General features: G+C 39.3%; 2 protein-coding genes and 1 long non-coding RNA gene across 3 annotated transcripts in view; 1 reads left to right on the forward strand and 2 right to left on the reverse strand.

Annotated features, from left to right (window-relative positions):
• Positions 1-6,771, forward strand: LOC100243480 (extra-large guanine nucleotide-binding protein 1). Its single transcript, XM_010649530.3, has 8 exons — positions 1-1,641; positions 1,741-1,878; positions 1,963-2,067; positions 2,164-2,349; positions 2,806-2,983; positions 4,061-4,302; positions 4,620-4,771; positions 5,139-6,771. Exons 1-8 carry the CDS (start codon positions 508-510, stop codon positions 5,722-5,724), a joined length of 2,721 nt encoding a protein of 906 aa, XP_010647832.1. The 5' UTR covers positions 1-507; the 3' UTR covers positions 5,725-6,771.
• On the reverse strand, positions 5,922-7,222 carry LOC100854929 (uncharacterized). Its single transcript, XR_785442.3, has 2 exons — positions 6,275-7,222; positions 5,922-6,168 (listed from the first exon to the last, which is right to left on the reverse strand). It is a non-coding gene; the product is annotated as an uncharacterized LOC100854929 (long non-coding RNA).
• A 1,813-nt stretch (positions 7,223-9,035) lies between these two features.
• Positions 9,036-26,475, reverse strand: part of LOC100260579 (uncharacterized) — a 41,007-nt gene continuing 23,567 nt past the window's right edge. Inside the window, exons 8-15 of the mRNA XM_059735882.1 lie at positions 23,614-26,455; positions 23,391-23,504; positions 23,095-23,225; positions 22,418-22,510; positions 21,954-22,223; positions 21,202-21,853; positions 11,436-11,511; positions 9,036-11,351 (exon numbers count right to left, since the gene is read on the reverse strand). Coding sequence (XP_059591865.1) covers positions 11,252-11,351; positions 11,436-11,511; positions 21,202-21,853; positions 21,954-22,223; positions 22,418-22,510; positions 23,095-23,225; positions 23,391-23,504; positions 23,614-26,455 — 4,278 coding nt within the window. The 3' untranslated portion in view covers positions 9,036-11,251. The remainder of the gene's footprint in view (positions 11,352-11,435; positions 11,512-21,201; positions 21,854-21,953; positions 22,224-22,417; positions 22,511-23,094; positions 23,226-23,390; positions 23,505-23,613; positions 26,456-26,475) is intronic.

Raw genomic sequence — 26,475 nt, forward strand, 5'->3', positions numbered from 1 at the left:
CCTCCACCAACGAATTGGTCCAATTCCCAGCGTTTTTCTCACTGCACGTTTATGTGGAATGAATGCCTTCGGAGTTGGGACTACTGGGAAAATGTCCACTGAGTCTTTTCCTTGCTATCTGTCGTTTTACTGGCAAGGGCAAGGGAAGATCATTTCAGTTTCCTACTTAAACTTGAAGACTTTCTTGTCGTTTTTCCATTTCTACTTTTCATACATGAAGTACTCTCCCGGTTCACTACTCTTCGAAATTTGTCAGAAATTAGGGTTAAGGTTTTTGTTTCCAGTAAGTAAGGCGGATAGAGAAGGAGCTTCATCGGTTAAAGAGGTCGTTTTTCTTCTTTGGTTTGAATGAAACAGGGAGTTTTTGCTTAATTTGATGGTTCGGCTTGATGGGTTGCTGAGATTGGTGGTTATGAAAAATGGGTTTGTGTGATTAAGGTTTATGCTTCATGGGTTTTTGAAATCAGTATTGGTGAGCGTTTGCTGAATTCTGGAAGAAGCACAAACATGGCTGGGTTTCTGAGAAAACTTCTGCCTACTCTGCCTTCAAACCATGATGACGATGATAATCATCATAGTATGGAGTATTCATTTGCTATGGAGTATCATGGGCCTCCGGTCACTTATGATGTGCCTCTCGCAGTTCCTGTTGACATCGACCAAGTCCCTACTGCTGCTGCAGTTGTCTCAGCCTCTTTGGTTGATAACTCGTCGGTGCCGGTTATCCAACCAATTGTAATGGGTAAGCCTTTAAGCAAGAAGTTGGTGGACAAGTTAAAATCAGGCTCTGAAATGACTGCTTTGGGGGAACCTGTCGGCTTGAGTGCAAGAGGTAGTTCAGGTGCAGTAGGTTCCTTAAATGGTGATGAGAGTGCGCCCAAGTTATTAGATGCAATTAGAAGCTCCGGCAGATTTGGATTTTCCAAAATCCATAAAGATTCTTATGAGTTATTGGGAAGTTCAGACATGTTGCAGTTATCCAATGATTGTAAGGATGGTGGAGGCTTTGAAGATTATTTAAGCCATGTCAGTAGCGATTCCAGTGAATCGGGTGTGAGTTCAGAGGTTCTGTCCTCTGAGGATTCCAAAACAGAAAAACCTCGCCATGTCAAAGAACCGTCAAGTGTCACTTTCCGTGATCCTGAATCATATGACATTTTTCAAGAGGAATCCGATCATGCTGAGGCCAGAAATATCCATAGAAGGCGAGCTCCTGAAAGGAATGTGAAGAAAGGATTGTGCTATAGATGCTTGAAAGGAAATCGGTTCACAGAAAAGGAGGTATGCATTGTTTGCAGCGCAAAATACTGTGTTAGTTGTGTGCTGAGAGCAATGGGGTCAATGCCAGAAGGAAGAAAATGTGTTACTTGTATTGGTCTCCCAATTGAAGAGTCAAGGCGTAGGACCCTGGGGAAATGCTCTCAAATGCTCAAGCGATTGCTAAGTGACTTGGAAATAGAACTGATAATGCGTTATGAGCTACTCTGTGAAGTGAATCAGCTGCCACATGAACTTGTTTGTGTGAATGGCGAGCCTCTTTCTCAAGAAGAGATGGTTTTTTTGAAGAGCTGTCCAAAGCCGCCGAAAAAGCTAAAACCCGGAAGATATTGGTATGATAAAGTATCTGGTCTTTGGGGGAAGGTGAATCTGAATTCTGCCCTCTTTTTATTTTATATTTTTTAATTTATACCTCATTATATTGTATGTTTATGGGATAAATTCTCTGGCTCAATCAAACAGGAAGGACACAGGCCTTGTCAGATTATTAGCCCCCAGTTGAATGTTGGGGGTCAAATCAAGCGAAATGCTAGCAATGGAAATACAAAAATATTGGTAAATTCTCGGGAGATTACTGAAGTGGAGCACTGGATGATGCATGTTAGTGTGCTGAACATACTCAATCTATTAATTTATAAGTTTTTAAATTTGCATGATCAATTCCATTACATAAAATGCTTGCAGGTGGCAGGAATCCGATGTGTAGGAAATATTAGCCTCTGGTTGAGTGCAGATGGAACCTATCAGGAAGAGGGACAGAAGAACATGATAGATCCAATAGGGAACAAGGTGTGTTTACTTGTGTATGTGGATTAGCTTGCTTGTTTTTCCTATTCGAGCTCAATTATCAGACACTCAATTCTCTTGGAATTATTTTCTTTACAGTCTGGAGTGAGGCTACTCTGTGCTGTCTTCTCTTTACCAATTCTTCCTGATTCTGCAAATCCTTCTGGGGGTGAAGTAAATGATCCTGTCAATGAGGTTGGTCTGAACCGCCTTGAGCAGAAAGCATCTCATAAACTTTTCCTCATTGGTCCTAATAGATCTGGGACAAGCACTATATTTAAACAGGTAAAAACATACTCGGAGGAAACTTTGTATTTCAGTTGTACTATATTCTTTTCCGGGTTATTTGACCATGATTAATCACATATTGCTTAGTTCCTTTCTGTTCATACTTAAACAATGTTATAAATATTTTACTACAGTTTAACAATCATAACGGTTTGAGGTCTTACAAAAAAGTTAACAACGAAAAGGGGTTGGATTACATCAAACAACCACAAAACCTCACAGTTGATTTATCTTATTTATTTCCAGCAACTGAAAGAAAGTGTTGTTGTATGAGGCACAGAGCCTTTCAACATTGTGCACTGTGAAACTCATATTCATGTTCCATCATTAATGACTTGACCTTCAATGCAGTTGAAATCTATTATTTCTTTTTCCTTTTGTGAATGTTGTGTTGGTTTTTAGTGAAAAATTAGAAAAAATTGGTGTATTTTACATGAAATGTGCTTTTTTCAGGCCAAGCTTCTATATAATGTTCCTTTCTCGGAAGATGAGCGTCAAAATATTAAGTTCATGATCCAGACCAACTTGTATTGCTATCTTGGTATATTGCTTGAGGGACGTGAACGATTTGAAGAAGAAATTTTGACTGAAATGCAGAAAAGACAGTCTGTTGATGAGCCTGGTCCTTCAGGTAGGGGCAGAGTTAATTTTCATCTTCTGTTTCCATCTCACTTACATATCATGTTGTTTCCAGATTTATTTGTCAGAACCGAGCTTTATCGTAAAGTATTCATGATTGACGTACAGAAATAAGATGTCCAAGTTCTGGATCATTTGCTGCTTTGAAATGGATATTGCACTTTATGATATAAACCTCTAAAATAAGACTGTTGCATGTGTAGTTCAATTATCATCAGCCTTTAAGACTGGAAAGCTATGTTCACTTAGCATGATTTTCGAATGCTTATTGTCCTTATGTGTATATCATCTCAGGAGTCCCATCCAAATCCCTTGTCATCATTCTCCTGTCACTTAGAACCTTATACTTGTAACAGTGTTCCTCACAATGCTAACTTTAGTCCATTCTTATGGTTAGCTCAAAAGGAAAAAACACACACCTTGTTTTTTCATCAATACCCACAAATGCTTCTCATGATCTATACCTTCCCATTTTTCTGATAAGTCATGTTTCTGCATGTCCTTTTTTGATCTGCATTTTAACCATGAGCTTTGGAGATTGGATTTCCAAGGACTCAATCAAACAATCTAGTCTTAAGCATCATCTGCTGCCACAGCCATGCAAAAAATCAATTTATCTGGTTTTTTCTCTTATTTCTATCACCTTTTGGAAGTGTATTTATTTGATCTCTTGGATGGCTGCAACATTTTTGGGACAGACATTTATAAATGTGAGTTTCCCTCTAATTGGTGATTGAAGGGGATGATATGGACTTGCAGATCCATTAAGATGGAAAGCAATACAAATAAACTGTCCGAATGTTCATGCATCAAGAGCTAGAACATTGGTTTTAGATTTCCTGTTACAACCGATTAGGGAACTATTTTGTAAAAATAAATTTAGTGGTTCTTATGGCTTACAAATTCTTTAATCCCATGTTATGTAACATTATATAGTATCTTTTCTAGGTTGATTTTTGTACTGTTGTTTGAAGTCCAAGTTACTGTACTCTGATTATTAAAAACTTCCAGCGAGAACATACTGAAGTTAATTTGTTCTAAGAGTTTGAAAGTATTTGTTTTGCAACAGGGAACACTGGCTTGACTCAGGATAAAACAATCTATTCCATTGGCCCTAGGCTGAAAGCATTCTCTGATTGGCTTCTCCAAGTTATGGTGTCAGGTAATTTAGAAGTCATTTTCCCTGCTGCTACTCGTGAATATGCACCATTAGTTGAGGAGCTGTGGAAAGATGCAGCAATTCAAGCCACATACAACCGAAGAAGTGAACTAAAAATGCTACCCAGAGTTGCTAGTTATTTCTTAGATCAGGTAAGACCTCACTTTATGCTCTTTCTTTGCTGGTTCTGGCCTTCTAATCCCTTGATTAGTCATGGCCCTTTTTGGCATTAAGTGTGGTTATGTAATTTGTATGACGGTTATTACTAGTTGCTTTTGTCATTGATTCCAAACACGGGGTGATGAATTCGCATGTGTACGGCTCATATGAATTCAATTTTTTGTTTTTTCATAAGAAAAATTTGTTTGTGACTTTGCTGAGGCTGCATATGAATTTGGATGTGACTCCATTGTATGGCAAGTGCATAATATTTATTATTTGAATAATAAAAATTATATTCCTGATGCAGTCTGTTGAGGTTTCAAAGGTAGATTATGAGCCCTCAGATGTGGATATCTTGTATGCCGAGGGTATTACTTCATCAAATGGGCTTGCTTGTACAGAATTTTCATTAGAGGATGTCGACCTGGACCCTCATAATCAGCCCGGTACATTGCCAAGGTTGGTTTTCCTAGTCAATGCAGATTGTTTTGTAATCTGTATGAATCATAAAAAACCTTGCACTTTGACATTGACCCTCAGCATGGATAAATCTCTTGGTCACCGTCACTGAACAACTCTCAACTTAAAACTTTAGAAATGGAAGGTGGAAATCAAAGTTCATTGGTGGTAGTTTGATTGAAAATCCTTGCATATTAGTTCAACTTTATGGACCATGTTCGAATCTGTCAGCTACCTTCAAGGGGACATCACTTTAATTATACATTGATGCTTCAATGGCTCTTTCTTACATTCAATAATTATATGATTTCACATATGAATAAATGAGAAATCTCTCCTCTTACAGCCTTTTTTTATCCCTTATCAGTCGCAGGTTCGAACTCATCAGAGTGCACCCAAAAAACCTTGGGGACAACTGCAAGTGGTTGGAGATGTTTGAAGATGTTGGGATTGTCTTATTTTGTGTTTCCTTATCAGACTACGATGAATTGTCTGATGGCCTTAATGGGTTCTCTAGGAACAAGATGCTGGAGAGCAAGAAGCTCTTTGAAAGAGTAGTCACTCATCCTAACTTCGAGCACAAGGACTTCCTCCTGATACTCAACAAGTTCGACCTCTTAGAGGAAAAAATTGATCTGTCTCCTCTCACCAAATGTGAGTGGTTCCATGACTTTACTCCGGTCGTCAGTCACAACTACAACAGCCGGAGTAGTATAAGTAACACTCATTCATTGGCTCAAATTGCCTTCCACTACATCGCCCTAAAGTTCAAGACACTGTTCTATTCCCTTACTGGACGCAAGTTGTATGTTTCATCAGTCACAGGATTGGAGCCTGATACTGTTGGTGAAGCTCTCACATATGCAGGGACGATTCTGAAGTGGGATGAGGAGAAGAAACCCAACTACGTTCTCTGTGACTCTTCCTACAGCCTTGACACCAGCACCTCATGATTTTCTGCTTGAAAATGGCTGGTAAGTGAAGGCTACTCTGTTCACACTGTTCTTCATTCTTGGTATATATATATATAGGCCCACCCATAGCATATTCTTTATACCTACAACAATAAGAGATTGGTTTCTATGTTATTGTAAAGATGAAACTTATAGTCTCCCAAGAGCTGAAAGGATGGTGCCTGTGCCATAGAGGATTTGGAATGTAGAAGACTTTTCCTTTCCTTTATTTTTCATTTCTGAGGCAATCATGTAAGAGAAATTACAATTCAGTTCTCTTCTTTTGAGGTACTAATGAAGATAAGTTACAATTGAGTCTTTTAAGTTCCCCCATTTTTCTTATTTTTATTTTATTTGTTTGGCCTTCTCCCTTGATAGAGAAATTTCCAGCAGAAACAGAGGCCTATACATTTCCAGCCATGGGCTTCCAAGATCCATTTGGTTCTGCTCCACATAAGAACATAATAGCTGGTCAGTGGACGCCTAGAATCCTTCCAAAATCCTACCTTTCAGAATCCTAAAACCCAGAGTGAAAATAAACTCCACCAACCTGTCTTCTGCTGTTGTAAAGATCATATCAGAAGCTTAAGATTGAATTTGAAATTTCCCTGATTTTGCATGGAAAGGAAAAACAATCATGGGTTTGGCATATCAAAAATGAAGTGTATGATTCCTTGAGGCACCCCTTTCTATAAACAAACAGCATCACTTATAAACTACAAAAACATACATTTCTGAACGAATATAAAGTCAAAACTCCTTCATATTTATAATTGTTGTTACATACACAATACCATCAAGGTGCAAAACGGTCCATGAGCAAACACACAGTTGCTTCTGAAAGTGTGCTTTCCTTCTCTAGCTTCTCCTTCAATTCTCCTTCTCTGCCCAATTCACTAGTGGGTTTGGATTTTGCTTCAGACCTGAATGGCTTCCTGGCCCGGACTTGGACCATTTCTTTGAGCTTTGCAAGCTCATTCACACACAGCTCCACCATTGCAGACATTTCTACAAGACTTGTTTATTGTTGGAAAACAGCTTTGTGGTGATGCCAAGGTATGAAGAAGGGGTTTATATAGAGAGGAAGAGGAGTTCGTGGTTTTCAAAAACTACTGTTGAAATCGGTGGTTTTGGGCTGAGGTGGAAAAAATCTGTGTGTGGAGGCCCATGGTGAAGCCGTGTTGATGGATATGTTTGGGATATTCCAAGGAACTGGTTGAGGTTATCTCCATGAGAAATTGTATTGGGTGTGAGTGTTCATACTTTTGTATACTATCCCTCCATGTATCAGGCTCTCATACCACCAGCTGATCTCATTGTCTTGCCCATCAAACAAACAGAGTATCTGCAATACTAGATTTTGGTGTGAGCCAGAGAGATACAAGGAGCTCTCACTAAGATGTGGTGGTGGGTTTTTGGCCAGTAGCGGGGCCACAGAATTTGTATTCTACTGGAAAGTTCAAAAGGGGAGACTGTAGGGGATGAGGATGACCCAGACTCTAAACCCCTTTTCTTTTTCTTATTCCATCAAAGGCATAGATGGTTCAAAAATGAAAAGATAATCCACTGTTTATCAAATCATTTTTGGAATTTTTATTTTTATTTTTTAAAAATAGAAAATAATAATAACTGAGCATGAAAGGTATGAACTTAAATTTTAAAATTTGAGATAGTCTAAGTTCTTTAGAAGTCATTATGTTTTCCACACTAAGTATGAGTTCTTACATTTTAAAAGAAGTTTATCCAAAGCATGATCATAAGTAATTGATCACCCAACTACTAAGATTAGGACTTGAACTTGCTATAACCTAATCCCTTGACATTTTGCATCATGTCAGGGTCATGCACGTGGTTGGAGAAACAATGATAGACAGAAAGCCTTCCTCAAGGGCCAATTCAGAAACACTTGGCAACTTCCCCAACTCTCCAAAATTGTGAGAAAGAGGAAGTAACGTGGAAAAAGAAGAGCAATACATGATCCTCAGCCTAACAAGTAGAATTCAAAAGAAAAGTATAGGTGGGCTTGGTTGCTGTCTTTTTAAATTGTTTTGAAAAATAATTTTTAGTGTTTTCAGGATAAAAAAAAAATTGTATTCGAAAACTGAATTCTGAAAAATAATTTTTGTTCTCAAAAACACGAAAAACATGTTTAAAAGTTTTTTTTTAATTAATAAAATATTTTCTTCTATTAATTTGATATTATAAATATATAAACAATTTTTATATACATAATTTATTTAAATTAAAAAATTATTATTATATTTAAAAATTATGTATAAATATATTAATTTTAATAATTTAAGAAAGAAGAAAAAACTTATGGGTGGAATGTGATGGTTGGATGAAGCTCACTTTCATAGAAAAAAAAAATACGAAAAACAATCTATTTTTTAAATAGTGAAAAAATAATGAAAATATCTTTTTATTATTTTAAAAAACAAGTAGTTTTTGATAACATAAAAAACACAAAAAATAAAAACACATCCCCTTTCTCAAACACCAACCTCTCAAACACCAACCAAACATGCCCTCGGTCACTCAAAATTGAAAATTCAAAAAACAAAAATGGGGAGGGGAGCTTCGAAAACTGAATTCTGAAAATTAATTTTTGTTCTCAAAAACACGAAAAACATGTTTAAAAGTTTTTTTTTAATTAATAAAATATTTTCTTCTATTAATTTGATATTATAAATATATAAACAATTTTTATATACATAATTTATTTAAATTAAAAAATTATTATTATATTTAAAAAATTTTATATCAATTATAATTTTTTTTTAAATAAATGCTGATTTTATAATTATGTATAAATATATTAATTTTAATAATTTAAGAAAGAAGAAAAAACTTATGGGTGGAATGTGATGGTTGGATGAAAGTCACATTCATAGAAAAAAAAAAAAAACAAAAAATAATCTATTTTTTAAATAGTGAAAAAACAATGAAAATATCTTTTTATTATATTAAAAAAATAATTTTTGATAACATAAAAAACACAAAAAATAAAAACACATCCCCTTTCTCAAACACCAACCAAACATGCCCTTGGTCACTCAAAATTGAAAATTCAAAAAACAAAAATTGAAAATTCAAAAAACAAAAAGGGGTGGGGGGGCTTGTCTTTTTCCATTAAATACATGTTGAATACTTGAGATTAGAATGTTAGGCATGTTTGAAATTGTGTAAAGAGTTTGGCAAGAATAATTTGTTTGTATATCATTCCAGTGACACTTTTGAAAGAAGAAACCATTACAGTCACTCATTATACCTCAAGTCTTTGTTAACTCATGACTTTTCAAGTCAAAACATACTCAGAAATATCTTGTTATAAACTCCAAGAACATAACTTACAGTCATTATTTGAAGTACAGAAAGGGAAAATCCGACCTCAAAATTACATTTCCTAAGAGCAATATTCACACTGATTATTAAAGAAAGATAATATATCTTTTCTTGTTCAAGCGCTAAACCATTCCACAATCACTGAAACTGAAGCCTCAGAATACTTAAAAACAGGACACAACAGAGATGAGCTTCCTTCATGAGGTGGAACCACCAGGGTCGGCTCTGGAGGGGCAGTGGTCGAGCCACTCGAGAAAAGGGTTTGGCCCTTTTGGCGCAGCTTGGCGACCTCACTAGTCCACATATCCACAATCCCAGACATGATCACTCAGTGACAAAAATATGAAAAAGAGAGTGATAAAGAGAGCAAAGGAAAAAATCTGCAAGTGCTTTTCCAGATGATTTGAAGATTTGGGTGTTTGATATTTTTGAGACGTGATCTTTTGGGGGTCTTTATAGTAGAGGTGACACATGGTTTATGGGAAAAGATATCTATGTGCTGTGCTCTGAAATAGAGACAAGGGGCATGTTGGTGGGTTTGAAAAGTATTAATTACTGTTTGAAACCACAGCAGGGCAGTGGTCATTGATTGATAGAATCGGGGGCATTGAAAAGAGTCTGTGAGCTTCCAAACCCACAGAGCTGAGGATAAGGTCAGGGGCGTCATTTGGATTATCACAAACCCCTTTTCCTTTGAAAAGTAAACATATATACAATCGAGCAGTGCTAGCTTTATAGTTTAAATCATTTAATTGGATATGTTTTTTTTTAGTTGGTAATTGAAAAATTTAGGTTTTAAGATCAGTAATTAGATTTTAGCATTATACCTATTCAGATTGAGCTATTGATGCTAAAAATGAGCGATCATTTAGGGTTTTAACCTGATTATTATTCATATCGTATTTAGACTGACCAATTTAATAGAATGTATGAGTTTTTGACACGATACGAACATGACCCATCACTATAAATTATCACCCCTCATATGGACAGATTTGTTGAAATGATCTTAAATCAATATGGGTAGAAATGTCTTTTAAGCTTGTAAAGAAATTACAGTCCTCTGCTAGGGCTTTGTTTCCTGCTGTAATTCCCTGGTGACCTGTTTGAGCCTAGAAAGCGTCTCAAATGTCATTCACGCAGTGACCTTTTAACATAAGTATTTTTAATCTCTCTTAAGCTAAATGGATATTTGATATCCTATGAAGGGAAATTACAAAATATGAATGTTCATGATCTTCCTTCTTCAATTCATAGTCTTGTATGGTGTTGAAGAATTAAGAGACAGATGAAGAATATAGTCATATCCATCCTAAACAAGAAACTGCTGTCTGCCAAGGCATTTATCAAACAGCAGCAGGGGTGAAAGGAAGATGACTCTATGCTACAAAATCATCCTTTGAAACTATGATTCTTATTATTCTAAAAGCAGCCAAATATTTCAACAGCAAAAACATGGAGATGCTTAAATTGAAGAGTAAATTCTGATATGCAAGTGATGTTTGGCAACTTGCCAGTCAACTGCCTCTCTGGTGAAATGTTGGTTTCTCTGTTCAGCAACTTAGTGAGTGATCCTCGCACAAGCACATTAACAGGGCTTTTGGAACTCTTGTGGCCATGGGAGAAATGGGATTTGAAATGATAAGCTTTGAATCCCACCAACAGAGTGCTCGTATTCTGCTGGCCGGCATGCCGCACCCACAGCTTCATTAGTCTTTAAACCAGGGACTTAACGGCTAAGCAATGTCTTGGTGATAAATTGTGAGACACAGTCCAACCTTCTCACTTGGCTTTACCTGCTAAAGTGAGATCTATCTTGGACAGGCTTGGAGTATATCATTTTCCTGAGAAACCACTGATCCCTGAGGGAGGGCATGGGCCCAACAGAACATGCATCAGGCTACTTGGGTAGGGCACCTTATACAGAATCTCTCAGCAGCCATAGCAAATTTCTCACCAGAAGTGGTCTCTTATGAGCTGGAAGCAGGTGATACCACATTGGTAAAGTCAAGAAATAAAGCTCGCTGAGAGATGCACTGGCCGACTTCCTGGGTGGATGAGAGGTTCAAGTCGCTAGATCTTCAGTACAAGTGAATGGTGTGACCTTGCAGATCTGAGACTCCCTCTTTTACAAAATTACCAGAGACCAGCATTTTTAGCTATAATGGCAGGCCTCATAAGTTCAAATCCAGGGCGTCCAACCTTCATACATGTTGCAGAGATTATCTATACTTGTGGCTTGCTTAAGTAAATAATCCACTTGCTCTGCAATACTAATTTCTCTGAGAGAAGCACAAGAAAGGTACATCATCAACAAATTTCACCAAAAATAGATAAATTATTGCAGATTTCCAAGGAAGAAATACCTGTTGTCAGCAATATCTCGGCCATCTAGTTTCATCTCAACTCGCCTTAGAACTGAAATTGCATAGGCATTTTTACCTAAAATACCAACAGCCACAAACACAAGAATGAGAACCATGTTCTTACATTTTTTTTCAGTTTTTCCCAAGCTGAAGGAGGAAAGTATAATAATTGTCATATAAGAAAGAAGAATAAGGAAGGAGTTTCAGTTTTTTCACTTTCTCGATTCTTCCCTACCTGACAGAGGGAGGTAAAATAATCATCATATAAGAGAAGTAGAATCTGTAATAAAAGAGTTTTGCTACACACTCAATCATCATGAGAGTATGAAATGCACTAGGTAACTATTAGAGAAGAGAAAAAAGGGGGATGATGGAGCTGTCTAACATAATGAAACATTCTGATGTTTTTATGATATTATGTGTTTTCCCAATCAACAAAGGAAAGAACCTAGTTGGATATGTCATATTGGAAGAGATGCCCAGATTATGCTTATTGAGAAAGGGTATAAACAATATAAGCATGTATGATGTGAAAAAAATACTCCATGGGTTGTTTATATCACAGAATATTGTGATGGTACTGCAATTTCACCATCTTCTTTTCCAAGAATTTTAGCCTATCTTTCCTTTAAGTTTTATTTTGAAGTCCTCAGCATCTACTTTTCTGGTTTTGATCCTGCAAAAAGGAGGGGAAGATTTAAAGGACTTCAGGCCCAATAGCCTTGTGGGGAGTCTATATAAAATTTTAGCTATAGTCTTGGCAAACAGGTTGAAGAAAGTAATAGGGAAAGTGATGTCGGAATCCCATAATGCTTTTGTGGAAGGGAGATAAATCTTTGATGTGGCTTGTATTGCCAATGAGGGCATTGATTAAAGACTATGGAATTGTAAAGGGTAGGTCGTTTGTAAGTTAGACATTGAAAATGCCTATGATCACATAAATTGGAGTTTTCTTCTAGTGGTGCTGCATTAACTGGGAATTGAGCAGAAGCGGATTGATTGAATTCAGGTTTGCATCTCAACAGCAAGGTTTCCAATTTTGGTGAATGGTTTGTTCTAGCTTTTTTTCAGGGTACAAAGGGTTTGAAACAAGGTGACCCCTTACCCACTTATTTATTTGTTTTGGTGATGGAGTCCTTTAGCATCCGATTGAGAAGATAGGGGAGCAAGGCTTCATTTCAGGCTTTAAGGTGAGAGGTGGTGAGGAGTGATAGTGGAGGTTTCTTACCTCCTTTTTGCTGACAGCACCTTACTGTTCTGTGATCCTTGTCCATATCAATGGACTTATATGAGTTGGGTTTTACTATGGTTTGAGGCTTTTATTAATTCTAGTAAGGAAGGTCCCTAGTATGGAGGAGCTTGCTTTGGCATTGGGTTGTGAGGAAGCTTACAGCCACTTATTTAGGTTTGCCTATAGGAACTTCTTTCAAGTCTTCAGATGTTTGAGATGTTTTTTTTTTTTTTTGATAGGTAAAGATAATTCATTAAGAGCCAAAAGGCTAGAGAAAGGGTATACACGGAGTATACCAAGATACAAAGAGGCAAAAAAACAAAAAGATAAACAAGTTGACCCTTACTTGGTAGCTAGCTAGTCTACAAAATCTATCAAAGAGAGAGTGTGTTCCTCTATATACACCCTAGCCCAATTCACAAAAGTGTACAAAAAAATGGATTTAATATCTTGGTCGTTCCTCTCAATATCATCAAAGGCCCTCCTATTCCTTTCTTTCCAAATGGTCCACATTAGGCAAAGGGGGGCAGCTCTCTAAGTTTTCTCCCTTTTCTTGCCCACGAAAGATCCATGCCATCCGAGGAGGTTCCTTTTCACAGAGGAGTGCATCACCCATTGCACTCCAAAAAGGGAGAAGATCAAAAGTCATAACATTCTGGCCTTCTCACAAAACAAGAGAAGGTGATCTGTGCTTTCCTTCTCATATTTGCACAAAAAACACCTGTTGGGGATGCTCCAACCAAATCTCTTTAGGCGGTCAATGGTGAGCAACCTGCACCAGGCTGCCTCCCATCCAAAGAAGCTAGTCCTAATTGGAACCCAAGGCGTCCAAATAGTTCTAGCCGGGAAGGGGGGCTTGATGTCCCTTGAGAAGGAACTATAGAAAGACTTGACAGAAAAGGTTCCATTCTTGTTTTCTTTCCACCGAAGCGAGTCATTCACACCTCTTCTAATGGTCAAAGGATGAAGCTTGCTTAATAAGCTTTCTACTTCTCCCACCTCCCAATCATTAAGATGTCTAGTGAAACGAAGCCCCCAACTACCCCTAATTTCATTTTCCTCCCAAGCCTCAGCAACCCATCCTTCTTTGTTGACGGAGAGATTAAACAAGAAGGGGAAAGCTTCTTCTAAAGATTGGTTTTCACACCACAAGTCCTTCCAAAACTTCACTCTAGTGCCATCCCCTACGATGAAGCGAGAGTGAGAGCGAAAGTTCTCCCAACCATTTTTGATGGCCTTCCAAACCCCCACCCCATGCCGGTCTCTTACTCCTTTGGAGCACCATCCCCCCTCTTGAAGGTCATACTTGCTAAAGATAATTTGCTTCCATAGAGGCTCATTCTCATTAGCAAATCTTGAGGAGAGGTTTTAAAAAAGAATAATTCTTTGGAAAAGACAATACCCCTCGAAAGGTGGGAGATTGAATCTGCTAAAAAGTACTCTTAGTAGCTTTGCTTATTTACTTCATGTCCCTTTTTGTTATCCTAAGGGAGTTGTTGAATATAATGTATGTATAGTATACTATCTTTCCTTGTTAATATAGGTCACATGTATGGTAGTTAGGACTCCTAGCCTTGTATATATATATCTCTCAATTGTAAGTAGAGATTAGATGAATGAAAATAAGGTTTTTCTCCTTTCTCTCTCTCTCTCTCTCAACATGATATCAGAGCCAAAGGAGAAAACCTAATTTTTTTCGGTTTAGCCGTGTACTCAATTCCGGCGAACCGTCCAGTGACCGTGTTTCACTCCGGTCCCCTCATTCCCTTCCCGAATCACCCCGGACAACCTCATTGCCGTCGGATCTCTACCACGCCGGCAACCCTTTCCGGCGACCTCTTTTCCGGGCACCGACCACATATTCCGAACCGCCGGAGGCGCTGATCTACACGCCAGTGGAAACCCCACCGGCAACCGGAGTCTCACGCGCCCCCACACGCCGATCTTCCCCGTCGGACTGTCACCCACGCGCCGGCGCGTGGCTCACTTTCCGGCCACGTCCGACACCTCTCCAGGCTCGTCCGACGCCGTCTTGGCCTTCTAGCCCTCCGGCAGTCCTCCACGAGCCCTGCATCTCCACTTTTTTTCCTATTTTTGGCTTTCTTGCCATTCCGACCACATCTGACAGGGCTTCCTCTCCATCTCCGAGGCTTGGGTGCTGCTTCTCTTCCTCTCTAGGGCTCTCTTCGATCCAAATACGTGAATATGACCACCAAAAATCAGATCTTTACCTCTGTTCTCTCTGGATCTCCTCTGATTACCTCAGAGAAATTGGTTGGCAGTGAGAATTATCTCTCCTGGTCTGCCTTTGTTGAACTTTGGTTTATGGGTCAAGGATATGAAGATCACTTGGTTACCCAGGAGGCAGATATCCCTGAGGTTGACCGCGTACAGTGGAGGAAGATAGATGCCCAGTTATGTAGTGTATTATGGCAATCGGTTGATCCCCGGATTCTTCTTCATCTTCAGGCCTATAAAACTTGTTTTAAATTTTGGACTCAGGCCAAAGGATTATACACGAATGATATCCAGCGTCTCTATAAGGTGGCTTCTGCTATTGTCCATCTCAGCCAACAGGACTTGGATCTATCTACTTATATTGGTCAGATTGCCTTTCTTAAGGAGCAGTTCTTGACTGTGATGCCTCTTACTCCTGATGTTGGGGCTCAACAAACGCAGCTTGACAAGTTCTTCATCGTCCTTACTCTTATTGGCCTCCGTCAGGATCTTGAGCCTATTCATGATCAGATTCTTGGTAGTTCATCAGTTCCGTCCTTGGATGACGTGTTTGCTCGCCTCCTCCGTCTCTCGTCCACTCAGACTTTGCCATCTGATAGCGCTTCAGATTCTTCTGTGTTAGTTTCTCAAACTACCTCTCGAGGAGGACGTAGTGGTACCCGAGGTCGAGGCCAACGTCCTCATTGCACCTATTGCAATAAACTTGGCCACACTCGCGATCGTTGCTATCAGTTACATGGAAGACCTCCTCGCACTGCCCATATGGCCCAGTCCTCTGATTCTCCGCTGCCTCAGCTTCCGAGCTCCTCCGCATCTCAGACATCTCAGGCTTCTATTGCCTCTGTTGCCCAGCCTGGTAATGCCTCTACTTGCCTTACCCACACATCTTCTCTTGGACCCTGGATTCTAGATTCTGGAGCATCTGATCACCTATCTGGTAATAAGGATCTTTTCTCCTCTATCACTACTACCTCTGATTTACCTACTGTTACCTTAGCTAATGGTTCTCAAACTGTGGCTAAAGGTATTGGTTTGGCCCTTCCTCTGCCTTCTCTACCTCTCACTTCTGTCCTTTATACTCCTGAATGTCCTTTTAATCTTATTTCCATCAGCAAAATCACTCGTACTCTTAATTGCTCTATTACCTTTTCTGATAAATTTGTGACCTTGCAGGACCGGAGTACGGGGAAGACGATTGGCATAGGACGTGAGTCTCAAGGCCTCTATCACCTCACCTCAGATTCATCTCCTGCAGTTTGCATTTCCACTGATGCTCCTCTCCTCATTCACAATCGTCTGGGCCACCCTAGTCTCTCCAAGTTCCAGAAGATGGTTCCTCGTTTTTCCACTTTGTCGTCGCTTCCGTGTGAGTCATGTCAGCTTGGGAAACATACTCGTGTCTCGTTCCCAAAGCGTTTGAATAATCGGGCAAAGTCTCCTTTTGAGCTTGTCCACACTGATGTTTGGGGTCCTTGTCGGACTGCGTCTACTTTAGGATTTCAGTATTTTGTCACTTTCATTGATGACTATTCTCGATGTACTTGGTTATTTTTAATGAAAAATCGAGCTGAGTTATTCTCTATTTTCCAGAAATTTTATACTGAAATCCAAACCCAGTTCAATATTTCTATTCGTGTGTTACGCAGTGACAATGCCAGGGAATATTTTTCAGCCCAATTTACTTCGTTTATGTCTCATCATGGGATTCTTCATCAGTCTTCTTGTGCTCATACTCCTCAACAAAATGGGGTAGCTGAACGCAAGAATCGACATCTTGTTGAGACAGCTCGTACTCTCCTCCTCCATAGTCACGTTCCTTTTCGTTTTTGGGGGGACGCTGTTCTTACCGCTTGTTATTTGATTAATCGTATGCCCTCCTCTATCTTACACGATCAGATTCCTCACTCCCTTCTTTTCCCTGACCAACCACTTTATTTCCTTCCTCCTCGTGTCTTTGGTTGTACTTGCTTTGTTCATATTCTCACTCCTGGACAGGACAAGCTTTCCGCCAAAGCCATGAAGTGCCTCTTCTTGGGATATTCCAGACTTCAGAAGGGTTATCGTTGTTATTCCCTTGAGACTCATCGGTACTTTATCTCCGCTGATGTCACCTTCTTTGAGGACTCACCATTCTTTTCCACCACTTCTGAGTCTCTTCCCGTTTCTGAAGTCTTGCCCATTCCCATTGTCTCCCCACCTGAAGCTATGCCCCCTCGACCACTTCAGGTTTATCATCGTCGCCCGCGTCTCGTTGCTCCTCTCCCTTTTCCTGAGGCACCTGTTGACTCACTTCCTATCCCTTCGGCTTCACCTGCCCCGACTCTGCCTTCTCCTAATGACTTACCCATTGCTATTCGGAAAGGTACTCGCTCTACTCGTAACCCTCATCCTATTTACAATTTTTTGAGTTATCATCGATTATCTTCACCCTATTCTGCTTTTGTTTCTGCTATATCCTCTGTTTCTCTTCCCAAGAGCACCCATGAAGCTCTTTCCCATCCAGGCTGGCGACAGGCAATGGTGGATGAAATGGCTGTTCTGCACTCTAATGGCACTTGGGATCTTGTTGTTTTACCCCCTGGTAAATCTACAGTTGGTTGTCGTTGGGTCTACGCAGTTAAGGTTGGTCCTGATGGTCAGGTTGATCGCCTTAAGGCCCGCTTAGTTGCTAAAGGCTATACTCAAGTTTATGGTTCTGATTATGGTGACACATTCTCCCCTGTTGCCAAGATTGCTTCTGTCCGCTTGCTTCTCTCCATGGCTGCTATGTGCTCTTGGCCTCTTTATCAGCTGGATATTAAAAATGCCTTCCTTCATGGTGATCTTGCCGAGGAAGTTTATATGGAGCAACCTCCTGGTTTTGTTGCTCAGGGGGAGTCTGGTTTAGTGTGCAGGTTACGCCGTTCTCTATATGGCTTGAAACAATCTCCTCGAGCATGGTTTAGCCGTTTTAGTTCTGTTGTTCAAGAGTTTGGCATGCTTCGCAGTACAGCAGACCATTCAGTTTTTTATCATCATAACTCCTTGGGGCAATGTATTTATCTGGTTGTTTATGTGGACGACATCGTCATTACAGGCAGTGATCAGGATGGTATACAGAAACTAAAGCAACATCTTTTTACCCACTTTCAGACCAAAGACTTGGGGAAACTCAAGTATTTCTTGGGAATTGAGATAGCTCAATCCAGTTCTGGTGTGGTCCTTTCTCAAAGGAAGTATGCTTTAGACATCCTGGAAGAAACCGGTATGTTAGACTGTAAACCGGTAGACACACCTATGGATCCGAATGTCAAACTTGTACCAGGACAGGGGGAGCCTTTAGGAGACCCTGGGAGATATCGACGGCTCGTAGGTAAATTGAACTATCTCACCATTACTCGTCCAGACATTTCTTTTCCTGTGAGTGTTGTTAGTCAATTCCTACAGTCACCATGTGATAGCCATTGGGATGCCGTAATCCATATTCTTCGATATATCAAAAGTACACCAGGCCAAGGTGTATTGTACGAGAACAGAGGTCATACTCAAGTTGTTGGTTACACAGATGCAGATTGGGCTGGCTCACCCACAGATAGACGTTCTACTTCAGGGTACTGTGTTTTTATTGGAGGTAATCTAATATCTTGGAAGAGTAAGAAACAAGATGTAGTGGCCAGATCTAGCGCTGAAGCCGAGTATCGAGCTATGGCTTTGGCAACATGTGAACTCATATGGTTGAGACATCTTCTTCAGGAGTTGCGATTTGGAAAGGATGAACAGATGAAACTCATCTGTGATAACCAGGCCGCATTACATATTGCATCCAATCCAGTCTTTCATGAAAGGACCAAGCATATTGAAGTTGACTGTCATTTCATTAGAGAGAAGATCGCATCAGGATGTGTTGCTACAAGTTTTATCAATTCAAATGATCAACTAGCAGACATCTTCACTAAATCTCTCAGAGGTCCTAGGATTAAATATATTTGTAACAAGCTTGGTGCATATGACGTATATGCTCCAGCTTGAGGGGGAGTGTTGAATATAATGTATGTATAGTATACTATCTTTCCTTGTTAATATAGGTCACATGTATGGTAGTTAGGACTCCTAGCCTTGTATATATATATCTCTCAATTGTAAGTAGAGATTAGATGAATGAAAATAAGGTTTTTCTCCTTTCTCTCTCTCTCTCTCTCAACAGGAGTAACATTGAGAATGGAAAAAATTCAACAAGATATCTTGTGAGGGGGAGGGGTTCCTAAGACAAAACCACATCTAGTGAAGTGGTCGTCAATCACAAAGATAAGAAAGAGGGGTTGTTATCCGCTCATGATAACCCCTAACTTGGAAAATTGTGTTAGAGATTTGCAGTGGATAAGGAAGTCCTTCGGAGAAAGGTCATAATGGGAAAGTTTGAGGAAGAACCAGGAGGTTGTGCTCTCAATTAGAAGGAAATAGTATGTTGTTGGCTTGTGGAAGGCCATAAGAAGAGGAATTGGAGAAGAAGATTTGTCGTATGCAATTGGAGAAGAATCAAGTTTTGGTAAGATGCTTAGTGTGACAATTCTCCTTTTAAAAGACTCTTTTCCCTTTCCTCTTTTGCAACTTATAAGGAGGGTTGGGTGGTAGAGGATGGGAAGTCATTTGGGATCCATATTTCTTAAGGCACTTCCATGATTGGGAGGTGGACAACATTGCAAAGTTGTTCTAAAAGCTTCAAAGTGTTAGGGAGGTGTATTGTGCAGAAGGATAGTCTGGTTTGGGAGGCTAATAAAAGTGAAAAGTTCTCAATGAAATCCTGTTTCAGTCTTGGAGTTGGATGGAGGAGTATCTTTCCCCTCAAAGGAAGTGTGTTGCTGCAGCTCTAGGCTCCTAAAAAACGTGGGTTTCTTTGCATGGGAAGATAAATGGGGAAGAACCCTAACCTCTGATTAACTTAAAAAGAAAAAAAGAGCGGCTTTTGGTGAGTTATAGTTATATGTATAAAAGTGCAGAAGAATCAGTCGTCAACCTCCTCATCCATTATGGGACAGATAAGGGGCTATGGCACTTTTTGTCCTCATCCATTAGCAACTCTTTCATCATAGGAGGTACCAAAGAGAATATTTTGGACAAACTTGGAGGACTACACCAAGATGATTTTCAAGCTGGTTTTCTGTCCATGCTACACTCCATTGAGTGGTTGTGCTCTAAATAGTGAGAATGTCAATGCTGATTTTCTTTGTGCAACTTTTAGTCTTTCAATTCCTTTGTATGATTCCTATGCACTAGGGGAACACCCTTTTTGGCACTTTTAATATATGCTTATTTGCCTATAAAAGGGAAAAAAAAATGAAGTTTCTATAGTATTTCTATGAATAGATGTACGATTAGAAAACATGAATACATGTGCATCAATCTTAAGTTTTCTATTCACTTTATTAGCATAGTGTATCTTTAATTTAAAATTAGTATATTTTAAAACCCACAATTTTCCAACTTTCCATGTATTCCAACATTCTTACAATATATGCATATTGGTAAGTAAATGTCAGCACTAGGATCCTATTTTGAAGTCATTGATCCACATAACAATGCTTTAGACGATATTGGCAAGAATGGAGCATATATTGATAATAAATGTCAGCACTAGGATCCTATTTAGAAGTCATTGATCCACACAACAACGCTTCAGACAATATTGGCAAGAATGGATCAAACCCCATGCTTTGACTGAAGTATATGCCTTCAAGACTGAAACAACATGGCTGAATTCACACACACCAAAACATAAATAAAATAAAAAAGGGAAAAAAAACTCACACTTCAAAACTGAGGGTACAAAATGGAGCAATCCCAAAATCTATGTAAAAGAACAAACCTGTGTGCATGAGTTTCAGTTTTTAAAACTAAAACATCGGGTGGGAGGGTTTTGTCTACTTTTTGCCAGTGTTTATAGCACTAGCCAATAAGTGAACAGGCCTAGTAAGGGGATTGGTTCTGGGTCTTTTATCTTTAATTACTGCTAATTAGTTTCACTTCCAGATTAACAAGTGATTGATTCTAAGTCAAATCTTAAAATCATTATTGATAAACTCATAATTATGGGTGGTACCAAACTTCTAACTTTCAAGAATTATTTCCATTTCTGGACATGATGTAGGTTGATTAAAAGTTCAAAAGTTTAAACCCTCCACATTTGCTAATTTAACCACTGAAGACAGGAATATGAGTTAAAAAATTTCAACCACAAAACTTGCTTCAGAAATCAACCAAAAGAGCAAAAGAAGACGTGAGCTCCTAAAATGGTAACAAATGGGATAATATGATTCTTACCTCGGGCTATTCGGCTGCCAGCATCTGTATTAGGAAGTCGGGCCTCCCGATTTTCATCTTCAATCTTAACTTGATTTGATGAGGATGTTTCATCTTTACCCTCAAAGTCTTCCTCATTCAAAGACTTGGAAGTGTCAATGACAGTTATGGATTCATTCTTTGGTGATGCCGCAGCTTTCAGATGTTCACTTGGCTCATTAGTTGGAGATTTGACAGAACTAGCATCGCTGTTATTGTACTCCGTGTACTTAGACTCTGACTGCCCACAATTCAATGAGATTTCTTGGAAATCAGTCCCAGAAGATGAAACAGAGTTCAAGTAATCTGTGCCCTCTCTGCTATTAGACCCATATGAGAGCCGTGCCATCATTTCTGCTGGAGCAGTGTGGCTATCTGGAAGACTTGCTTCATCTGAGATGATGACAGATTCTGAGCTGCTACTATAGACACTATCTGGTGGGGATATCCAGCCTTTATCTTGCAAGGACAATCCAGCTACACCAAGCAAATCCTCAGCATTTCCCTCATCAGATCTGGAGAAGATCTCTCTGTCTTTGTTACCGGATTGAGAGGCATCACTTGCGAGGTTTGTCCTTGACAAATTAATTTCTTGGGACCTAACTTCTTGGCTTTCTCCTAGTCCTTCAAGCGCCTATTAAGAAAAAGGAAAATATTAATTACTAATCTCACATTCTCAAAAATAAAAACTGGAAGCATATAATCAGCATGATAGTCTTGCAGCTCAAAATTACTTTATGAAGATTCCCAGCATGTAGACTTGCAGTTCGTGCCAGCCTGGTTAACATGGAATAGAGTCCCTTCACAGAGAATGTAAGTGATGGTACCAAGGGCTTAAAGGCCGGACAAGCCTCTCTAATCCTTAAACAATAGGACTGGTAAATGGCTTGACCATGAATGGGGGATATTTCCAACTTGGTCTCTCTTTCTCGAGTCATAGCATCAGTCATAGCTGCTACATCCTTAGACAACACTGATTCAAGTGGAAGAAGGACCATATTTGCCTGCACAAAAATTAAAACAATCAAAACATGGATTTGTGACCCGAAAGTAGACCAAAATCACCAAATTTCTGAAGAAAATTCAAGTTAGTGAAAGTTGCAGAGTGGGTCACTAAAGATATATATATGGAATTAGCTAACTTTAAAAATTATGCAACCAAACAAATTAGAAAATATGAATGAGAAAGAAAGAAAACCTTTGAAAGATCTTCCATGAGAGAATGGTGTACTGCAGCAGCCTCCTTTCCTAAACTATGAACATCATGGAGACCTTCAGTAATTACCAGAACCTACAGAGAAGTATAAGGACAGTAGCCACAAATTAAAAACAAAGAAGTGTTAGGATTTCCTCAAACTACATTTCATATGATACCCAGTTGAAGCACAAATAGAGAGAGAAGGAAAAAAATGGAAAGAAAGAAAGAAAGAGACTAAGGCTTCCAAATAAATGGACCCAACAGGGGAAAGTCAATAATATTCTCCTTTTTCTGCCTTGAAAGTTGTCATGGGATATTTATGTGCACATGCATATTTAAGGTTATATTATGTGCCGAAGGCTTGTGATGTCTCTTTTTTTTTCCTTTCTTTCTTTTTTGTATATGTATGAATAAAAGCCTAACCACATAAAGCTCCTAGTAACCCCCTGTTGGTGAAGCAAGGATGGAAACTCTGCTCTTGGGGTTGAGTATCCTCTTTGGCTCAGTAGGTTACTGAATATAATTATTTATTAGATGGTAGAGTATTTGAAATTTTACAATTTCACCAGTAAAATTTAGAAAAATAATTTCTCCATTACTCAGCATACAATAAAATTCACTCATTTACTCCCAAAATCTCAGGAATCACTGTTTGTGTCTATATTATAGACTAATACCTCTTCAAGCATGGAACCGCATTCAGAAGTCAAAGCAGTATGGCCCCTCGTAACACGACTAAAAGCAGAGAGAGCAACACTGGCTTCATAGGCACAATCCCTCATTGCAAGAACAGTGCTTTGTAAATCAGCTGCAGAAGACAAATCAACACCTCATCTTGCAGTGATGGACATACCACAGATATATCAAGAATGATGCCTAATATTCATGTTTGTATGTCCGCACCCCATGGATCACATATAAATGCATGTCTAAGGATGTGGTCATGAATATAAGTAAAGAAAGGTGACAGAACCTGATGCCGACTTTGCTTTAACAGAAGCAATGCAGAGTTCATTAGTTGCAGTATACAAGCCATTTGAAGCAGCTTCCACACTGCTTTGTGCAAGTTTCCATTCTTGCTCAGTACCTAATACAAGAAACATAAAACCATACATCCAGCACCCATAAAATATTGTAATCAATAACAAAAAATTCAGCCATGCCCAAGTCATTAAAGACTGGTTAACATTACTCACGTGTAAATGAATGATAAGTGACATCTAGTCTTGTTAGTGCATTGAAGTAAGCTTGCTGCCATGTCCTGCCATCACCACCAGGAATCCGAAAGATGCCATCTCTTGATGCTTCAAACTCCAATACTGATACACAAATTTTGATCATATCGGATGCCTTTTCTCGAACTTCCCATAATAATTGTCTTCGCCTCGTAAGGTGATCATTGAATTCAGGAGGAATTCCAGAACTCTTAGTTGAGGTGTTTCCAGTTGCACTTGAATTTGGGCCACCACAGGCCCATCCCATGGCTCTCTCAAGCTGTCCTTCTGCTGTTATGGAAGTTCTTTCACAGGCTTGCAGGAATTCCACTGACCTAGCTATTTTTGATACAGCAGATTGCATACTTTCCAATAATTTGGGTCTGTTTAGGTTCAGGATAATGGGATACAAGCTATCATCATTTGCAATAAACTTCTGCCATATGACCCTGTTATTATGTGATGAGGTCAACGAAACATCGTGCATCCACTCCATCTGAACAATCTCTAGGCTAGTCTTGAGAACAGCCTCCCGAAGCTCATTCACCTGCCTTTTCATAAGAGAAGCTGCTGATCTTGCTGCACTGGCAGTTTCATGTGCATTGCAGTATTCCTCAAGCATGAGTTGCACCTTTTTCACAGCCCCAAGATCTTTTTTCCCTTGATCAAAAGCAAGTTCCTTTGTTGCCTCTGTCAATTGCTTCAAATGCTCCTTTTCTTTATCTAACAAAGCCAATAGAATAGGAGCTACACGCTCTTTAAGGTACTGAACAATATGTTCTTGAAGTTGGATTTCAAGTTTTTTCTTGATAACATTGAAGAGCTGGTCGAATCCTAAACTTTGATCTACAGATGAAGTTACATCATGTATGCATGAATCAAGAAAAGAATCCATAACACCAATTTCCCAAACAAAGAAAGTATGGCTGTTCAGCAAGCTGTCAAACTTCCAGATATATTCAGACATTGGATATGCAGAACTCATCAAATCTGCAGGATTAGGAATTGCCCTTGAGTAGAAAGCAACAGAACCACCAAATGAAGAGAGCGCTTTATCAATTGATTCTAACTCAGAGAAGGGCTTAACTAGTTTTGCCAATAGACCTTTGCCACCCCTACCTTGAGGCTCCCTTTCCTCACCATCAATAATAAGAGATTGAAATAGGCGTTTTGAAGAAACCAAGGCATTTTTAATAACAGCTTCCTTCTTAATCAGAGAAGAAGTCCTCTTGTCCTTCTGATTCCATGTTTGATGGAGTTGGTCCAGCTGTGCCCTACAAGCTTCTTCTTGGGAAGCTAGCTCTTCTGCCTCTTCCCAAGAAAGATGATCCCTACCCTTCAAAGCAGCCTCTTCAAGAGCCAATTGTTGCTCAGTAATGACACCAACCTTGAGAAAGTAATTCTGCTCCAGTTCTACTAAAGAAGCTCTCTCGATTTCAACCTCAACAAGCTGTTCCAGTGCCATATCAATAGAACCCCGGATTTGTGAGAGGGATCCAAATGCATCCATTACTTCCGAGTTAAATGAAACAATGGATTTAATTACATCTGGTAAAATATCTTCAGTCATTTTCCCCACCAAGCCCTTACAGGAAAGTAAACTTGTTCTAAAAATGGAAGCCCAGTTCCTTTCTGAATAATATCTTGAATGTTCTATATCTGTACGAACAGTAGGCATATCCCCATTGATTACTTGCTGCAATTCATTAGCAAATCCTGCTACAAGTATGCATTTCTCTACTTGCTCTTCAAATTTGCAGAAAATAGTTCCAAAATCAGACTGCAACCAGTTATCTGCACTGCTTCTTTCAGCCAAATTAGTAAAAATGCCCAGAACCCTATGCTTAACCTCATCATACAGAGAGCTTACAGCTATACTCAAAATATATAACACCTTGTCCTTCTTCTCTTCAAGTGCTCCTTGAAATCTGGCCTCCTTTGTACCATCATGTTTAAATTGTCCTAATTGCACAGAAGAGATGGTATCTTCCTTCCTTGCAAGACCAGCAGACTGCATGTATTTCATGAAGGCAGATAGAAGGCGATCCTTGGCTTTTGATTCAGTCTCTGAACCAATGGAGTTTACCAGTTCAGCACACTCTTCTTCAACTTTCTCTATCTCTACAGCATATTTCTCCACCTTAAGACAAAGGTCATCATGATCGCATTTAATAGAATCAAAATCATCCCCATTTACCTTCGCAACAAGTTCAGCAGCCTGTCTTATAGTAATGGAGAGGATATCAGAAGAAAGGGTACTTGAAGACAGTTGCAGAACCTGTGCCCAGCCATGTAGTGGGCTTGTCGTGAGGTAATTTAATGGTAGGATTCTTTGCAAAGCCAAAGAATATGCTTGGAGGGCTGTCACAGAACAAGAGAGTCCATGATCCAACTCAGCTATGAGCTGAGAAACTTCCCTATCTATATCATGGCATTGTGCTTGAGTGGGCTCAGGAACAATGGTCAATGGAACCCCTGCCACTAATACAGCAGATGTAAGAGATAAAGCATCTTGCATACTACTCAGGTTTATGCATGCTTTGATTTCTGGTATCAAACTGCTTCGTAAAGCCTCAAGAATCCTTCCATGTTGCTCCATCCAAGTAGTTGCTTCTTGAGCCATCTCAGCTACCACAGCCTTTGCTTGAGCAAACTCACGTGCCTGTATTTCAAATGATGCACGAGTTTTCTCTGAATTACAAGTTGCCTCAGCAACAATTGACTTTGCAGATGTCTCATGCAGAATAAGGTTTGATCTCTCTTGGTCAGCACGATAAAAAAGAGCAGAAACAAGCTCGTATTTGTTTAGAATGTCTGAAAACCTCTGGTACATAAATTATCATG

Source organism: Vitis vinifera, chromosome 3 (genome assembly GCF_030704535.1).
Source record: "Vitis vinifera cultivar Pinot Noir 40024 chromosome 3, ASM3070453v1".
NCBI classification, from domain to species: domain Eukaryota; kingdom Viridiplantae; phylum Streptophyta; class Magnoliopsida; order Vitales; family Vitaceae; genus Vitis; species Vitis vinifera.